General features: G+C 45.1%; 1 protein-coding gene across 1 annotated transcript in view; it reads left to right on the top strand.

Annotated features, from left to right (window-relative positions):
* The window catches only part of LOC144762612 (uncharacterized), a 35,027-nt gene extending 21,298 nt beyond the window's left edge, over nt 1-13,729 (top strand). Inside the window, exon 3 of the mRNA XM_078647839.1 lies at nt 13,707-13,729. Within this exon, the coding sequence (XP_078503965.1) occupies nt 13,707-13,729 (23 nt within the window). The remainder of the gene's footprint in view (nt 1-13,706) is intronic.
* The last annotated feature ends 3,793 nt before the right edge of the window (nt 13,730-17,522 follow it).

Here is a 17,522-nt window from a genome sequence, read left to right as displayed (position 1 = left end):
ACTTCTGTTTGAGAATGCTCCCAGTACAGGGGTAGAGGCTTCTGTGTCATCAATCAGACTTTGACGTCCAGTCTGTTGCCCATCTATCCTCTTCAAAATGCTCTCCAACTACCAGGTCATAGTATCAATGGAGAGCACTGACTCAGAGTGGGCTGTAGAATGAGTGGCTAGCTCACCTCTGAATCAGTGCCCAATGTCTCAAGTTGCGCAGAAGCCTGCAGTGACAAATTTTCTGCCTCCTGGATCTCCTCCATTCCCTCTGTGACAGGCTGACTAGGCTCATCCAGTGACAATGTAGTTGTTTGTGTGGTCACAGATGTAACGGTACAAGACGGTGGGATTAGGGTCAGTGTAACACAAAAATAGTGTGCAGTATTATGACAAATGTTACATCTGATGTTTGGCGACTGCCCACCTTGATGATGGGCAGAAATAATCCAACCAGGAGGATGTTCCATGTGTTGGGGAGAAATATGTATATTGCCTGTCTTCTCGGTGGTGGAGTCGCCAAACATCAACCACCCCTAGGGCCTCAGACCTTACCGGGTGGGAAGGCATAGGAACTGCCGAGCGGGAAGTTGTGTAATAATGTGTGTCCATCACAGCACTAAAGTCATCTCTCACTATTGTGAATCCTCAGGAGCTTCAGACACTTCCAGGGTAGAATTTAGCAGGTGAGGGAGAGCGTATATGTCGAGGAGCGACCAAGCTCTCTACTCCAGTGTATTCGGGAACATGATGAAGTGACACAGGGGAACTGAATGGACAGTCAGTAGAATTATTTTTTGTAGCAGGATGGCCACACCCCTGTATCCCCTGATGTATCCCTCGTGTGGTATATTCAGGAATAGCCATGTCTTCCTAGGAAGAAAATTTGCTTACCTAGCAGGTGGGTTTCTTGAAACATTAGGACTGGCAGGTGAACTCTTTTGGTATAGGACAGGACCACCCCACTTGTTCTTGTCATTGACCCAATTGCTGTTCCAAGTAATTATGTTGAGGCCCCTGCTGTCGAAGAACAAGGACATCTCTTTGTAGATGACTTTCAGACGTGTCGCAAATTGCAACATATATTGAATTTGTATGGCCCTAAGGTTCTCCATGACCGCCAGGAAAGAGCAATGCTACTGGTGTACTTTTAGCATAAATTAGTGCAAGCTTATGGCTGAGACACCTCACAATGTAGTGTACCTAGCTTACAGGTCTACGGAAGGATCACATCTCTGTCCATGAAAGTAAAAGTTATTGTAATGATCGTTCACAATGGGGCCCCAGTAGCAGGCTGGGGTCCAGCAATCTGTGGGCTTGTTCCACTATGAAGCAAAAGTATAACTCCCCCACAGGTAGCCATGATCGGCTCTACATTGTGATGAAGTTGGCGGACGAGGGCCTTCCTTCCCCTCTGGAATCCCTACAATCCAGATGTTGTTCCTCCTTGATCTCTCTTCCTTGTCCTGTGCCCTGGCCTACAGTTGTCCCATTCTGCGTTGAAGAGTCGCTATTGTGGCTTGAAAGGCTCTGGTGAAGACTACTATCTCTGAGAGTCGCCCTTCTACCCCAGTTACCCTATCAACCGTATTGCAGAGATTTTGACACAGTGATAATAAATCTACACTTAATTCTCCAATCTTGCCCTCCAATGAGGTTCTCAAGTCTTGTATGGCTTGTATGATCGAGGTCATCCAGTCTGGTGGGGGGGTCGGCGGCCCCAGGTGGCCCCATCAGCACACTCCTATTTGTCAGACAAGCAGCCAGTTTGGTGAATCTCTCTATCTTGCTTCGCGAGGGGTCTTCTGCCCTGTATTTAGCAATAATTGCCCAATATAGTGTCTGGTGTGACTTTGGAGATGGAAGTCTCTGCAACTGGGTGCCAATGCATCCAAAATCATGTCGAAGCAGATCTGGAAGGGTTTGGGTTTCCTTTTCACACTGCTGCATAGCAGTGACAAGTGGGTTTTAGGGGGAGCTGGTCACTCTTACTGTGCTCAGTGAGGTCTGTGGGAAATGCTCCTCAACAATGGCAAACCCTCAAGGGGGCACTCCTCACCTGGCAGATAGCAGTTGTTCACGCTCATCTGCCAGATGCCCCTGCTGTTCTAGGTCCAAGCCTGGTTATGTAGTCTGCAAGAGGGTCATTCTCAACCACTGGGGGTTGACCTGGTGCTTTCTCTGTGTTCACTTGCTGGGGTCTTGTATGGGTTTCTGTCTCCTAAGGTGGTGCTCTTCAAAGGGCCCAGAAACCAGATACTGGAAGACAGTGCATTAGAAGGCCGTCCCATCAGTGAATGGATAATGGTGCTTGTCTACATCCTGCCTGGATTGTCCTTGTCCTTGTCCAGTCTATTCTCTATGTGTGTGGGCTTGCCCTGATTCAGCGACTCTAGGGCTCTAACAAGCGTTAAAAACAGTCTCCATCCACAGCTCTGCCCACAGCCCCTCTCACCATATGAACCCAGCCCTCTTTAGGCCTTGCCATTCACCCAGGCACCCAAGTCAAATGTCTTGGAAATCTGTGGGTCCTTGTCTCATGGGGGGTAGTAGAAGGCTGTTCCTTGTGCATCTAGAGGCACCTCACCCCAGGGGAGTAGGAAAGGTGATCCTACCTCACCCAAGAGCCGGGAGCTCCTTCACCCAGGACCAGGCATTTTACATTATGTCAAAGAACAAAGACTTTTCTGTGTACATGACTTTCAGATGTGCCGTAAATTGCAGTATATATTGAATTTCAATGGGCGTAGCTTTCCCCTTCACCACCTGGAAGGAGCACTGCTGCTGCTGTACTCGTGGCAGCCGTGATCGATTGGGCACCTGCGAAGCAAGTAAATAACTCCCACATGGGGAGTCATGATCGGATCCATGTTGTGTAGCTGTACAAGAGACCTCCTTTTCCTCTGGGATCCCTGCAATATGGATGTTGTTCCTCCTAGATCTACCTTCCATGTCCTCTCCCCTGGACTCCAATTTTCCCACTCTGCGTTGAAGAGTCGCTACCATGGCTTGAAAGGTGCATGTGGAGTCTTCTTTCTTAGAGTCAACTTTTCCGTCTCAGTCACCCAATCAACCATGTTGAAGAGATCTTCTTGTTACAGTCATTATAAATCTACAATTTATTCTCCAATCGTACCATCCAATGAGGTACTTGAGTCCTGTAAGGTCTCGAGGATGAAGGCCATCAGGTCTGGGTGGGGGCCGCGGCCCCATGCCCCCCCCGAGCTGCTCCCTTGTTTGTCTGACATGGCACCTGGTGTGAGGATTCCGTCCATCTTGCCTTGTGAGGGACCTGCTATCCTGTCTTTGCCATTAATTGCCAAATATGGTGGCAACCCATGACCTTAGAGGAGTTGGTGGTCCCTGTGCTGGTGGCAGGGGCAAGTTTCCACAATCCTTCTGGGGCAGACCTGGGAGGGCATGGGTGTCCTCCCCCTCTGCTGTGTAGCAGGTGGAGGTGGGTTGTAATGTGAATCTGGTCACTCTTGCTGTGCCCGGTGAGGTCTGTGGAAAGATTTCCCCCTCAACTATGGCTAACCCTCTAGGGGACACTCCTCACTTGGCTTATCACTACACCACCAGTTGGCAGTTGTTCAGGCTTACCTGCCAGGCATCTCCAGTGTTCTAGTCCCAAGCCTGCCTATATGTCCTGCAAGGGGGTCATCCCTAACCACTGGGTGCTTACCTGGTGCTCTCTCGGTGAGTCTCCTTGCTTGACTCCTGTATGGGTTTCCATCTCCAGCGCCAGTGCTCCTGAATGATGGTGCTTGCCTCGCTCCTGCCCAGATTTTATTCATCCTGTCTCGTCTCCCGGGGCACGCCCAGGGTCAGCAAATCTAGGGAACTGGCAATCGCTAATACACGGTCCCCATCCTCCGCTCTGCACGTGCCTCCTTTTGTCTCATGGACCAAGCCCCCTTCAGGCTTTGCCATTCGACCTGGCCCCCTGGTCCACTGTCAGTGGCTCTGTGAGTGCACCCTATGGGGGATAGTAGCAGGCTGCTCCTCGTGCTTGTTGCAGCAAAGGGTCCGGGATGCCTGGGGGACTCAGTTGGTGCAGGGGGGTTGGCATTTACCAAGATGAAGGCCCCACCCCTCACCCATCTTGCCACTCTCTGGCACCATAGGCCCGGCTGCCCAGGCCCATCAGCATGCATGGGCTCCTCCAGGGGTGGCTCCTTGAGGAAGTTGTTGTTTCCCTGGGGAGAGATAGCCAGCTACTCTGCAGTCTTATCAACCACCTGCAGTAAGATTTCTTTTTGTTTTTCTCAGCCAAAACACAGGACTGTGCGGAGCTCGAAGCAGAGTGAAGGTTTAAGCATCTGTCATCTTAGTTGGTTGCCAGACCTAGGGGGTTATTACCTTAGCAGACGGACTGGAGTCGTGATGGTGACCGGGACCATCCGCAATACATGTGGCGGTTCTGCACGACAAAATTAGGATGCGACCGCCACAATGGCGGTTGCATCTTGAATTTTAACATTGCGGTGAGTGCTGCTGACTGCAGCACCCACCACGATGTTCAAAATGCATGTTTTGCATTTAACTGCACTACGTGGCAGGCGACACCCAGTGCCTGCCACTTGCTGCAGTGAAATGTAGGGGGGTACCATGGGTACCCCCAGTGCACAAACACCTCCCCCAACACATTGGGGGCCCGCAACGGGCCCCCAACACCAATCACTGCCAGCCTTGAATGGAAGTTTACCCAAAACGGAAAGGCTGATGGAAGACAGCATCCTAATTTGGTGGACGGTGCCTTCTAGGCACAGCCACCATTTTATGGTTGCAGACCGCTCCGTCAGACAATCGGAACAATTGTTTGTGGCGGATGGTCTTTGCGTCTGCCACCGTCGCAGTCTGGATCCCCCCACCATCGTAATGGGGCAGGGGAAAATCGCGGTCCGATGGCGGAAGGTCCCCCACAGCCAGCACCCCCCTAGTTTGTCATTTTTAGTGTGTACTTAAATTTGCTAAATGTAAGTAGAAATGTTTAATTCAAGTAGTTGTTGGGTTTGTCCGGGATTAGGGTAAGAAGTACTTAAAATGTAAGTTTTAGTTTTAATTGTTTTAATTTTTTAAAAACTCGTTTTTATATATTAATTATTTACATGATTAATTGTTATTTTCATTATTTGTTGTGTTCCAGTTGTTCTTTGGTTATTCAGATTGTTTAGTTATTAATTGTTTCCATTTCTAATATTTGGTCATTGATTTAATACTAACAATGTTTCATGTTTGTAATTTCTGTATTCCTTTCCAATTGTTGTATTTCAGGTAACAACATAACATGTAGGTCAAAGGTCAAAATTCAGCTTTATTCGATTTTGGTTAAAATCATAAAGCACATAAAAAAATACATTCAATTAAAATTAAACTAAAGATGTTAAAATCAGTTAAAAATTTCCATCGCATTCATATTTCATGAAGTATATTGGAAGAACATGTCATGTATCGCAACATACAGGATTTCTCCGCCATTTCATAGTGTGTAGGGGGATCATTTTACTATATAAAAAATAAAAGTGGAAATTTAAAAAAAAGGGTAATAACCACATTCAGAAAAACAACACATATCATAGAGTTTTCCTCCAAGCAAGGACAATCCTTAGGTAAGAGGTGACTGATTTCATTACTAAAGGTGATTCTAGTGTTTTCAATCTAGAGAAAGCGGCAAGGCACCCTCTAATGCCCCAGGTCTTTAGGATTGGTATCAAAAACATTTTCCTGGGGATAACGTAGAATTTACAAAAGAGGATACAATTAATATTTGTCTGGGATGACAATACATCACAGGGGCATTTCTCTAGGTGAGGAGACCAATCATTACATATAGGAAATGTCACTAAACGAAAGAAAGTGTCCATGCGCATCCTGGTCAGCAACATCCTCGAATATGGGCTGGGCTCTAACAGTACATAGGGTTGTATCCCAACATCGGTGATCAGCAGCTGATAGGCCATAGCAGATTGCTTCTGTTTTTCCTTATGCCACCTTTTCTTGGCTAGGCGTTCCATGATATTTCTTTTAAGAGTTTTTTTCGAGATTTTCTCTAGACAGGTTGGATTGTCAAAATATTCTTTATGACCCAGCTCTTCAGACATGTCCTTGATATAGTAGAGCCATTTGATTTTTGTTACCCCGTCTAGAGATAAGCAGTCATGCACAACTTCTCTGTTTAACGATGTTTCAGTGGTCACCCAAATTTTGTGCCATAGAAGAAGTGGGGACGATTTGATGATGTCTTCTATGTAATTGAGACCCACTTCCCCATGTGAAAAGAAGGTGGACATTGAATTTGGTGCTGCAAGTAGATAGCGGATGAATTTATTTTCAGTATGTTGGATCTGATCTAATCTGGTCATTCCCCATAGACCAGCCCCAAAAGTACCAATGGGAACACACTTAGCTTTATAAATCTGTGTAAGCTCGCGCACTGGTCTCCCACCTAATTTTCTAGAGAAATTAATCAGGGCACCGTTTGCCCTACTAAGGGCCAATCTTCTTGTACAGACAGCCTCTTTCCAGGAGCCTCTACTATCAAATGTAACTCCTAAATAGGAGAACCAGCTAGTGTTTTCAATCCTTTTGGTTCCCAGATAAATGGCTCTGCTTGTTTTCTTCCTGGTACTACAGGTCATTGAGTACGTTTTTGCCACATTTACTATTAGGCCGCGGGCACTCATGTATTCAGAAAATTCAGTGACTGCCCTCTGTAGGCCGACAACGTTGCGAGACATTAAGGCAGCATCGTCTGCATAGAGGAGGATGGGAATGGACTTGCCCCCCACGGCCGGGTAGTTAAACTGAAACTTCCTAAGGTGATGGCCCACCGAGTTGATATATAGTGTAAATAAAAAGGGTACAAGTATGCACCCTTGCCTCACCCCTCTTTTGATGTTGAATTTGTCTGAGCACAAGCCCCCTGCCCTATAGCGTACTCTAGCACCTGCGTATCTGTACAACTCCCTAATAAATGTCAGGATCCGCTGGTCCACACCCATGTCAAAAAGAATGCTCCATAGTATCGCATGATCAACACAATCGAAAGCAGAGCTCAGGTCCACAAATGTTATGTACAGGCTTTCCTTCTTGGCCTCAGTGTATTTTGCAGTTAAGAGTGCCAGGTTCAGCCCTTGTTCGATTGTGCCCTTCCCAGAACAGAAGCCATATTGCAAGTCCGTGATAATATCCCTTTCCTCAGCCCAGTCTTGAAGTCTGTTAAGGATAATCCTTCCCGCCACCTTCATAAGGGCATCCAAGAGGGAGATAGGACGGTAGCAAGCGGGATATTTCTATCTCCCTTTTTGAAAATGGGTATTACCACTGCCTCTGACCAGGTTGGAATGAAGCCAACTCTATTTGCGTGGTTTAGGACATTTGTAATCAGCGGGGACCAGAGTGGTAGCACAGATTTATACAAGTCGATTGGGACCCCATCCGGTCCCGGGGCTTTCCCTGCAGGACTTTCCTCGATTGCCTTAACAACTTCTTCATGATCAAATGTAATCTCCAGGGGGAAAGTGTCTGCTCCATCCATCTCTAGCTCTAACAACGATTGATTAGTGCTAGAAATGGTCAGCCCGGGTTGGTTATTATATAGATTAGAGAAGTTCTCAACCCAAGAGTCACCAGGTATAGCCATATCAATGGAGTCCTTTTCGGTGTCCTTTAGAAACGGGGCATTGACCGCTCTCCAGATCGCTATGTTGTTCTTTGCTAAGCACGCGTCATGGAGATTTTTCCATTGTGCCACTTTTAACTCTTTTTTTCTTCTTTCGATGGCTACCCGGTAAGCTCTCCTATTGTATCTTACACGTTCAATGGATCTAGGATCTTCCTGTAAGGCGGATTTCAAATTACGATGTGCCGTACTACAGTTTTTATCAAACCAGCCCTTATGTTTCTTAGTCTGGGTTTTGTAGTGCCTGGTCAGATCTTTTTTTATCTAATATGTGATCTTGCCAAATGCGTCAAGTACTTGCCAGTTTCCCACAGTTGTTGAAAGGCAGATAAGTAATTGGTCATACACTTACTTTCGTAACTAGTTTTTGAGTAAACAGGTTAGGATTTACCTTAGCCCATTTAATGGTGTAGCCATTTGTACTAGCTAAACTAATGGGAGTAAGATATGAAGTTTTAGTGGTTGTTTCCCGGCCTGCTATATTCAGTCGAAAGGAGATAGGATAATGGTCACTCATGGCAACATTAAGTGTCTCCCAGGATGCCACAAGTGATTGGTATCTGGACGATAGAAAAGTGAAGTTGATTAGCGTATTGGCCCCTCTACCAAAAAAAGTCGGCTTAAAGCTCTCTTCTGGTGAGCAGCATTCATTAATAAAACACAGGTCAAACTCATATATTAGATCGTTGAGCGAATCCCCTAACTTGGAGTGGACGAAATGTGTTAGAAATTCATCTCTCTTACCCATCAGAGGGCACATACCTGTGACGTTTGAAGTGCAGAGGGAGCAATTAAAGTCGCCCATCCATAATAGTAGTAGGTCCCCCCGCTTGAGTTTTCTAACTCTCTAAGAGAGTTTCTGATGTTTATGATAAGTTCTTCCCAGGTGGAGGAGTGAGCATTGTTGTAAAAATTAATAATTACCCCTCTATGCCGACCAGGCCAGCTCACTGACAAAATCTGGTAGCAGTCTGCTGATGTGAAGTTATAAACTGTTAAGTCTGAGGAGGTTGCTATATAAGTGCATAAACCCCCTTTATTTCTTCCACGGTAGGTAGCAATGGCCGGAGTGTTAAAGGTTTGGTAGCCCAATAGGTTAAGCTCTTTCACCGACCAAGTTTCTTGGTAGCACAAAATTTTGTATTGTTTTACCAGGTCTAACCAATCAGTTAGGTCCATTTTATCCTTTAACCCTGCCAGGTTCCAGGACAAGATCCGGTAACCTGTCTCGGTTTGGTTGTTGTAAGTGAGGGAATTCCCTATGTCCAGAGAGGGATCAAGTACTACTGCTGCCTCAATTGCAGATATAATAACGCCAGGTGCGGCTAGGGTGTGGGCCACCTCCGATTCTTTTGACTCACTTGGACGGCAATCCACTCCCTCCATTCCCCCGAGTGTGGCAAACCTATTAAATGTGGTAAGATTGAAGGTGGAACCTTGGATACTCTGATTGGGCTGATAGAGGGGTCTGAAATTCGTCCCTATTAGGGCACGAGGGTAGAAATAACTTAAGTCCCTGGTGGATATATCGCCCCCGAATCCCTCCGGGAATCGATCTCTGATATAATTAGTTGCCCTGCGGTCTTTGAAATTAATGATAATACAGTCCCCCTGTATATCTTTTGGACTTCTTCCTACCCAGCCTAAGCGTCTTACAAGCAGGATCTCACCATTGATTTCGGGAGGTAGGGGCCTGTTTGTGCAAAGCCGGTGTATAACCGTATTTTTCAGGTCCCGATGGGCTTCAAATTTTCCTGGTGACAATTCCGGTACCCCGGTTAGTACGATTACATAAGGGGCTTCCTCTGGCGGAAGGTTAATATGCTGATCGAGTCATGGTGGGTTATACCCTATGTGAGATATTTCCGGATTTTTTGGGTGTTCATGACCTTGTATACTTTTTAACCCTCTATTATCAGTTACCACCTTTTTCGTTGAAGCTCGGGTAATAGTCACAGGCTGGGTAGAAGGGGGGGTATTACTATCGGTAAGCAATGGTTCGGGGTTTTGAACAGGTGGTGGTAGTTTGATCATTTCTGGCGTTGGGTCGACAGATGAGTGTTTGTTGTTGTTAGCTACTGTTGTAAGCAGTTCTAGATTTGCTAGATTTACCTCATGGAGAGATCCCAGTTGCTCCGCCAGCCTTTTGACCCTTTCAACAAGTGGTATAACCAGCGATTTAATCAGTTTCTCTAAGACACTCATTAAATCTTGAGTATGGAATGTTTTGTTACATAAGTTACACTGCTCACATTTGCTTTCTACTGGAGCTTTATTGTTGGGAGGGTTTGTAACTAATTTAACTAGCTTGATTGAACTACCCTTGTGTCTGTTTCCCCCAGCATTCCTTTTCAATGATGGCCCAGCTCCCGAGGTGTTAGTTAATGTATGTATGTATTTCCCCATTGACTACTAGACTTAACTGTTCCTGTGAGGAAGTATCAGATTGTGAACAGGAACTAGTATCCACCTGATTAGTTATCCTCCCTCGTGTTGATGTTTATGACCTATCTTGAAGCAGTAATGGGATGCCAATATCAGAGGAATAATCTGAAGACAATGCCCGAGCAGGAGGAGAGTTTACTATCTGGATATGGCCCAGGGAGGAGCGCTTCTTCTGCAATTCCGGGATAAGCGCCGCTCGGTAAGTGCAATTTCGCGCTCTAAGACCGCCGCCGCCCTCGTGATGAATTGGTCTAATGTACCCTGTACGGACCCACCCACAAGAGACTTCCTGGCCAGTATTGGCAGAGTGGCCATGTTGGATATTATGAGTAAATGAACACGTGGTGGTATACCCTAACAGCAGTAAGGCTAAATTAAGAGTGAAGGAAAAAATAGGGAAGTATAATAAAGTGGTAAATCCTACACATAAGTCCAGTAAGTCCAAGAGTTTATGGGAGATCAACCAAGGGGGGTGGCCCAGCCCAGCATCGGCCAGCCCGGGACCGCCACAGAAGGCCCACCCTTTGCCCGGGCTTAGCCCGTCGTGACCCGCGCACGACCTCGCGGGGCGAGGGACCAGGCGTGCTCTTATGCGCCTCCTGGCGCGCGATGATCACTCGTCCTGCCCCAAAGGATCGTGGTACTTGCTGTCCTCAGCGGAGCCAAGCCCGGCCGGACAACAAACTGGAGCAGGGATGTCGACTGAGGGTGGAGGGGCGGAGCCAAGCCCGGCCGTGGTAAAAAGGGTAGGAGATTCAGAAGAGCCCAGCAGCAAAAGTCAACAGGTAAGGAGGGCTCTTTTTCGAAGCGTTTCACATTGGGCTCAGCACCAGGCGTGCTCTTATGCTCCTCCTGGCGCGCGATGATCACTCGTCCTGCCCCAAAGGATCGTGGTACTTGCTGTCCTCAGCGGAGCCAAGCCCGGCAGGACAACAAACTGGAGCAGGGATGTCGACCGAGGGTGGAGGGGCGGAGCGAAGACCGGCCGTGGTAAAAAGGGTAGGAGATTCAGAAGAGCCCAGCAGCAAAAGTCAACAGGTAAGGAGGGCTCTTTTTCAAAGCGTTTCACATTGGGCTCAGCACCAGGTGTGCTCTTATGCGCCTCCTGGCGCACGATGATCACTCGTCCTGCCCCAAAGGATCGTGGTACTTGCTGTCCTCAGCGGAGCCAAGCCCGGTCGGACAACAAACTGGAGCAGGGATGTCGACAGAGGGTGGAGGGGTGGAGCCAAGCCTGGCCGCGGTAAAAAGGGTTGGAGATTCAGAAGAGCCCAGCAGCAAAAGTCAACAGGTAAGGAGGGCTCTTTTTCTAAGCGTTTCACGTTCACATAACATGTATGTTTGTAAAGCGCACATTTGCCCATAGGCATATTTGCACTGAATAACAGTTGTTTATTGATAACTAACTCAATAGTACTCACTTTATTGACCTGGATGAAAGGCGGAGTGGGCCCACCAGGATTTGAACCTGTGACTAGAAGGTCAGGCTTCTGCAGAGGACACATTCATCCAATAAGCCACAAGACCCAGGAAAAAGGGAGGGAAGTGTATTTAATTTAAATATTTACCCTTTTTAAAATTGTATTTGTAATATAATATTTGTATTTGCAGAGTTGAATGTATTTAGGTTCTCTTTAATTAATGTATTTAATTGTAAATATGTTTATATAATGTTATGCCATTTTATACTGAAATGTTTAAAACAAATTAGGAGTTGGATAGTAAATCTGACCACTCTAAAGTCCACCACTTTCCCAATTTTGCTTATGTTGAGCAGGGAAAAGTACATCTATCCATGCCTGGGCGTAGTTCGCTGAGTTTTGCTACGTAGAACTTCACGAAGTTACAAAAAAACTCTGTGTAGGTCCGTGAGTGGCGGTGTGCAGTGAGTACTGCAGTTTGTGCTGGTATTCCTGCCGCCCAGGTAGAAATTCTACCCGAGCGGCAGCTCAATTGCGAGCGGGGGAAAAACTCTGCTGCACATCGCGAATCAGAGGTTTCTGCACTCCGTGAGCTCCGCGGAGTGCAGAAAACTCCACAAACTCCGCGAATGGGGCGAAGTTCACCGCTCGGGCCTACATCACACCTCCCTAAGGTTCAACATTATTTTTGTAAGATTTTGTTCAAGTTGTTGTGGGAATAGTAAATTTGACCCCACTAAAGTCAAATACATTCCTTCCTGTTAATTACACTGGAATTGGAATAGCAAATTAGACTCTTTCAAAGTCCTGTACTTTCCCTTCTATTGTTTAGTTAGCATTGCAAAAACTCTTTTATTTTTTAAACATTGTTTAAGTATTTATAAAAATTAATAATATGTGTATATGTGTGCAATTTGTTATTTTATTATAATATTTTTTGTCATTTGTGTTTAAATTGTTTACATAGTGTTTTATTTTTTTAAGTATGTATATGCATTTTTGCATTTCACAATATTTATTTCAAATGATGATATGTATTTTTCTATTATATTATTATTTTAAATGTAATATTTTAAATAACTTTAATATAATGCTATATAAATAGATATTTCATTGCAGTTACCTTTTTGACAACATTATGGTCGACAATACTTTGTATCAATATTTTTTGATTATCAATATTTTTGTTGTGGTATTTTTGTACTGCAATATTTTTGTTACTGACACTTTCTCATACAACCACAAGCTACAACTTAATTCAGTGTGAGTATTGTGACAACGGACTTTGGCCCGGGACCCGACAAATATGGGAAAATAGTTGACAAGGACATTTTTATTATGGCACAAGCGCCTGGTGTCAATATATAGCACGTTGGGGCATACCTAGGTTTGGAGGTGGTTGCATCTGCTGTTCCAGTAGTGGCGGCCAAAGTGGTAATAGTTCTGAATGTGGCAGGTGACCCAAGTGAAGAGGGGGAGGTGCCAGTGGATGGTGTTGCAGGTGTGGAGGATATTATGCCTGATGGTTTTACTCTCTTCCTTGATTGTCTCTATGGTGGGAGGGCATGGCTAGTGGAAGGGTGTTCCTCCTCCATGGGCAATGTTACATGAAACAGGAATTTGCATATATATGAGATCCTCACTTGTCCCCAATCACCTTGTACAACATTAATATATATGATTTTGGGATTGGATTGTCCACTGTATCGTATTGAAGCGTGTTCCCCAACACTGAGTGCCAACTGCTTGTATGTCTGGTATTCTGACTTTTATTTTGGTTGTAAGCCATGTATGATGATAGGTTGTGCATGAGTGAGCCTAAGTAATGGCAGTCAATGGTATCCATTTTGGATGCCCCTGCCCTTGCATAGCACAAGATGGATACTGAGGACTGTGCTTCCAGACAGTGGAAATCTATTTCATGCATTCGTATTGCTGAATTAAGGAAATCCAAGGAGGAGGAAGGAGAAAGGTCTACATGCAGAAATTCCATGAGGTTTTGTATCATTCTTCTTCAGCATTGCCATTTGGCGTTTAGTAAGTGTGTGGGGTGGAACTGCCTCTCTCTTGTCAGAGGTAAGGAACCTCTCTGTCTATGATCACTCCTTCGGTTAGATTGCTGATAGCCAGGTGCACAAACCTCACACTTCTTTGTGTCTCTGTTTTAGGTGCACAAGTAGGCGACAGGTAGGAGACAGCCTTAGTGCAACATGTTGTGAGAAGCATCACTGTAAACAAAGCCTGTGTCTGGAGTGCAGCCTGAAAGGATATGTAAAACAAGAACCACCCAATACCAGTTGTACGGTTTAAAATGGAGGATCCACATTTCCAGTCAGGAAGTTGTGTATAAAAGTAGGACCCACATCACCCATTTTGTTCCAGTTCCAAGTCTTTAATGAGTCTGGTCACAAGCACTTGGCGCACACCCAGGCCGTGTGTCTGGCTGACAGCCAGTCTACCATAGGGGAGGGAACATAACTTGAGGTGCTTGAGGATTGGATCTGCCTTAAATCACCCAGAAGCTTGCCTGTCTGTTGAGAGAAGGAAGAAGTCTTCCTGGCCTTGTAGGTAGACTCTACTGTGCCCCCCACACGGGTCTCTGTTCCCACGTTCTGTCAGGAACTGCAATGCCATGATCATTGTAGGTAGGCCTAGTCATGGATGAAACTGTGGAATATATTTAGCCGAGGACAAGAGTTGCAACTGCGGAAGTCCTGTGAGCTTAGATAAGGGCTTCAACTACTTGACTAACCTGAACGAGGGCTCCAATTGTGTGATTGCCATGGGCTCAGATGTGGACTATACCTGCCTCGATCAATGTAGGCCCAAAACAGGCTGCACCTACTTCTGGTTCTATCAGTAGCGTAACAAATGCTGCTGCATTGCTGGGGACCTCAACTACAGGGGGCTCCCTCAGCACAGTACTCCGGCCTGGGAGCTCCTGATTTAGGGAGCTTTGGCCCCTTCATGTGCCTTGCAGGGGGGGCCCCCTCAAGTTTTGTTATGCCAGAGGGTCCTATTGGGATGGCAGCTGACATGACCACCTTCTACTGTACTTGAACTGCATCTGTCCTCAGCTTAGGCGAGGCTGCTTTATCCCCTGCTCTGTAGACCACCACAGGTCTACAGACAGGCTTCCTTTCCTGTGACTATTTTGTAAAGATGTGGTCATTTTGGGTCTGTAAACACTGCAGCCCTGATTCCTAAGGAGCCTCCGTACTCGAGGCGTAGATTCTGAAATCTTGGCGAATTCTCTGCACTTGTGGCAGAATCCTTGCATTAGGAAACTGCAATGTGGAGATCCTGCTATGACTGCGGAGCCACCACCCGAGTGCAGAGACTCTTTGTGTACAGTGTTTCTGTGAACAATTGGTGAACCGTTTTCGAACCCAGTACAGCACACATCGTTTAATGCTGCTTTTCAGGGTTAATTCAATACTGCAGCTCCTGAAGAAAAATCGTAATGCCAGGTATAACATTTGGAAATATCAACAGGTTTGGGTCTTTCCAGACTAGAATTTTACACGTCCATTTACCATGTAACTCATCATCATCATCAACATCATATATCTTTATTCGGTCATTTAAAGAAAAACCATCAAAGTATACAAGGTATAAAACATAAATATATCTACAATTAAAATAGCATTAAACCATTGCAATCACAGATACAAATGACATCTCAAATCAATTTAAGAACATGAGTACATATACCATCAATCTAATCATGCTTAGGAAAGGGAGCAAATATGACCACCAAGCATATGAGAAGTAAGCCATATATAATTCAACTAAGTATATAAAATACATATATATGTCAAGAGAAAATAAAATGACAGGAGTTAAAATGGTGTCGTAACTAACAGAGAAATGTTTTCAAATCAACCAGAAGGATAACAGGAAACGACTGAGGGAAACTCATAATGATGATCTTGGGCCTTCGTCAGGGCTGCTCAGGTACCCTTACAGTCACGCATGCACTTCTCAAGTGTATGCTAGATAAGAGTAGGTCTTACCTATCAGTCTATTGTCTTCACTTGACCCTAAAAACAGTATGGAAATCGTGGTATGCAGTTGATACATTGTATTTTTACCATTTTTAATTAATGTTGAGCAATATCAATGCTATAACAATGGTCTCCTCTGTCAACATGACTGAGAATGTAACCTGCATTGCACATGCAAGCACCTATGGTGATGTACACATGATACCACAGGACGCTCAAAACTAAGTGTAAAACGAAGCAGTGAATCATGCATGTTTCATCCAGTCACTTACCCTACATTGTTTGGGTGTTATGCCACGCAGACACACCAAGGAACAGCCTCTCCTGTAGTCACACACTTGTGTGAGAGAAGAGGTATAAGTCACAATCAATCACAGTTAAAGAATACAACGAAGTTTAGGACATAACCCGATTGTTGTTCCATACATATCAATGCAAGTTCTATATAACTACTGAGTATAATGTAAGTGTTCATTTAATGTCAGAGACACAAGTCAAGTTTATTGTCACCATTTTATGTCATGTTGATTTCCTTCTATGTCAAAAATTATTTATGGTTGTGTGTCATATAATTGATTGCCTACTCCTGGTGTTTTTCGTTGACCACTCTATAGAGGGCAACATGCCTCTCTTGTCATCTAAGCATACATATTAACATCTTGATGCATGTTGGTATGTATAGCCATGTTGATAAGCAGGGTCTTTCATTGTGGCTTTCAAGCCTTTTCCTCTGAATCATTGTGCAAGTGCTCACTCGTACTTCAGCTGAAACGATATCCCACAGAGATGAGTGCTTCTATACACACTACGTCATTCATTATTAATGATATAAGGTTATAGGTGTACCATGCTGGTCAATCTTCATGGCCATTTAACTAAACAAACCACTCTCCTTCAAAGGAAAATGTACTCTCAGCAACGCATGACAGTCACTCTGGGTAATACTCTGTGTATTATCTCCAATAATCAAAATAAACATAGCGTCACTGGATGCAACAATGCTCCGTTATATGTCAGATAGTGTCATAATTATTAAACCCCACTCACACTCCATCATTCAAAATGAACGCAGTGTCTCAAAGGATGCTATGCGTTTTTCATCAGGGTCTTATCTGGAAATTTTAGTTTCTTCACCAGGCAAAAACTCTGGGTGAAACAAAACAGATCTGTGGTGTTACCACAGATCTCATAATTTCTGTAGGGTTTACACCTACCATTACCGGTCCCATCATAATCAAGAGGACAATTGTAATGAGGACCTGAGTCCAAAGCAAGTGAAGGCTATAACACATTAAAATAAGACACTAAAATCCCCGGGCCCAGACACAGTGGCAGTTGACAATTTTAAACGTCACATGCCATTTTGGGTCCCCGATTGACAAATCTGTTCTGGGCCATTCCCCTTCTGGGATTATCTAACTCTTGGAAGTGTTCCACCGTTGTCCCTGTCTATAAGAAGGACAACAGTGTAAACCCTGCATGTTGCAGCCCGATCTCTCTTCTGGACTCTTCTGTTAAGATCCTGGGCAGTGTGTTTCTCCAGAAGTTAGAGGAGTAGACCGATATCAGAGGGTTCCTGGCAGAGGTACAATATGGTTTCTGCCAAGGGGTGGGCATGGTCAAACAGTCACTCAACCTGCTCCAGATCACGGGGAAATACGTAAAGGCCAGGGGTGGTGCTCTGCACCTGGCCTTTATGGACTTGTCTAGGGCTTTTTACCTTGTGGACAGGGGTAGGTTGTGGACTGTGATTACCGACTCCAGAGTTGACAGACATAATCAAACTTTAAAAATGCCTCCATTGGGATACTTTGGCATAGGTTCCGTTTAGCTCATCGGGGGACTGCACTTCTACTTTTAAGGTTATCAAGGGGGTGAGACCGGGGTGCATTTTGGGCCCTTTTTTTATTTATTTTACATTAATTCCCTGGAGGTGTTTTTACGATCAAACTTTAAAGATTTGCCTAAAATTGGAGA

This window comes from Lissotriton helveticus, chromosome 6 (assembly GCF_964261635.1).
Source record: "Lissotriton helveticus chromosome 6, aLisHel1.1, whole genome shotgun sequence".
In the NCBI taxonomy this organism is placed as follows: domain Eukaryota; kingdom Metazoa; phylum Chordata; class Amphibia; order Caudata; family Salamandridae; genus Lissotriton; species Lissotriton helveticus.
The sequence above is the reverse complement of the archived record's forward strand: the minus strand, read 5'-3'. Positions and strand labels throughout refer to the sequence as shown.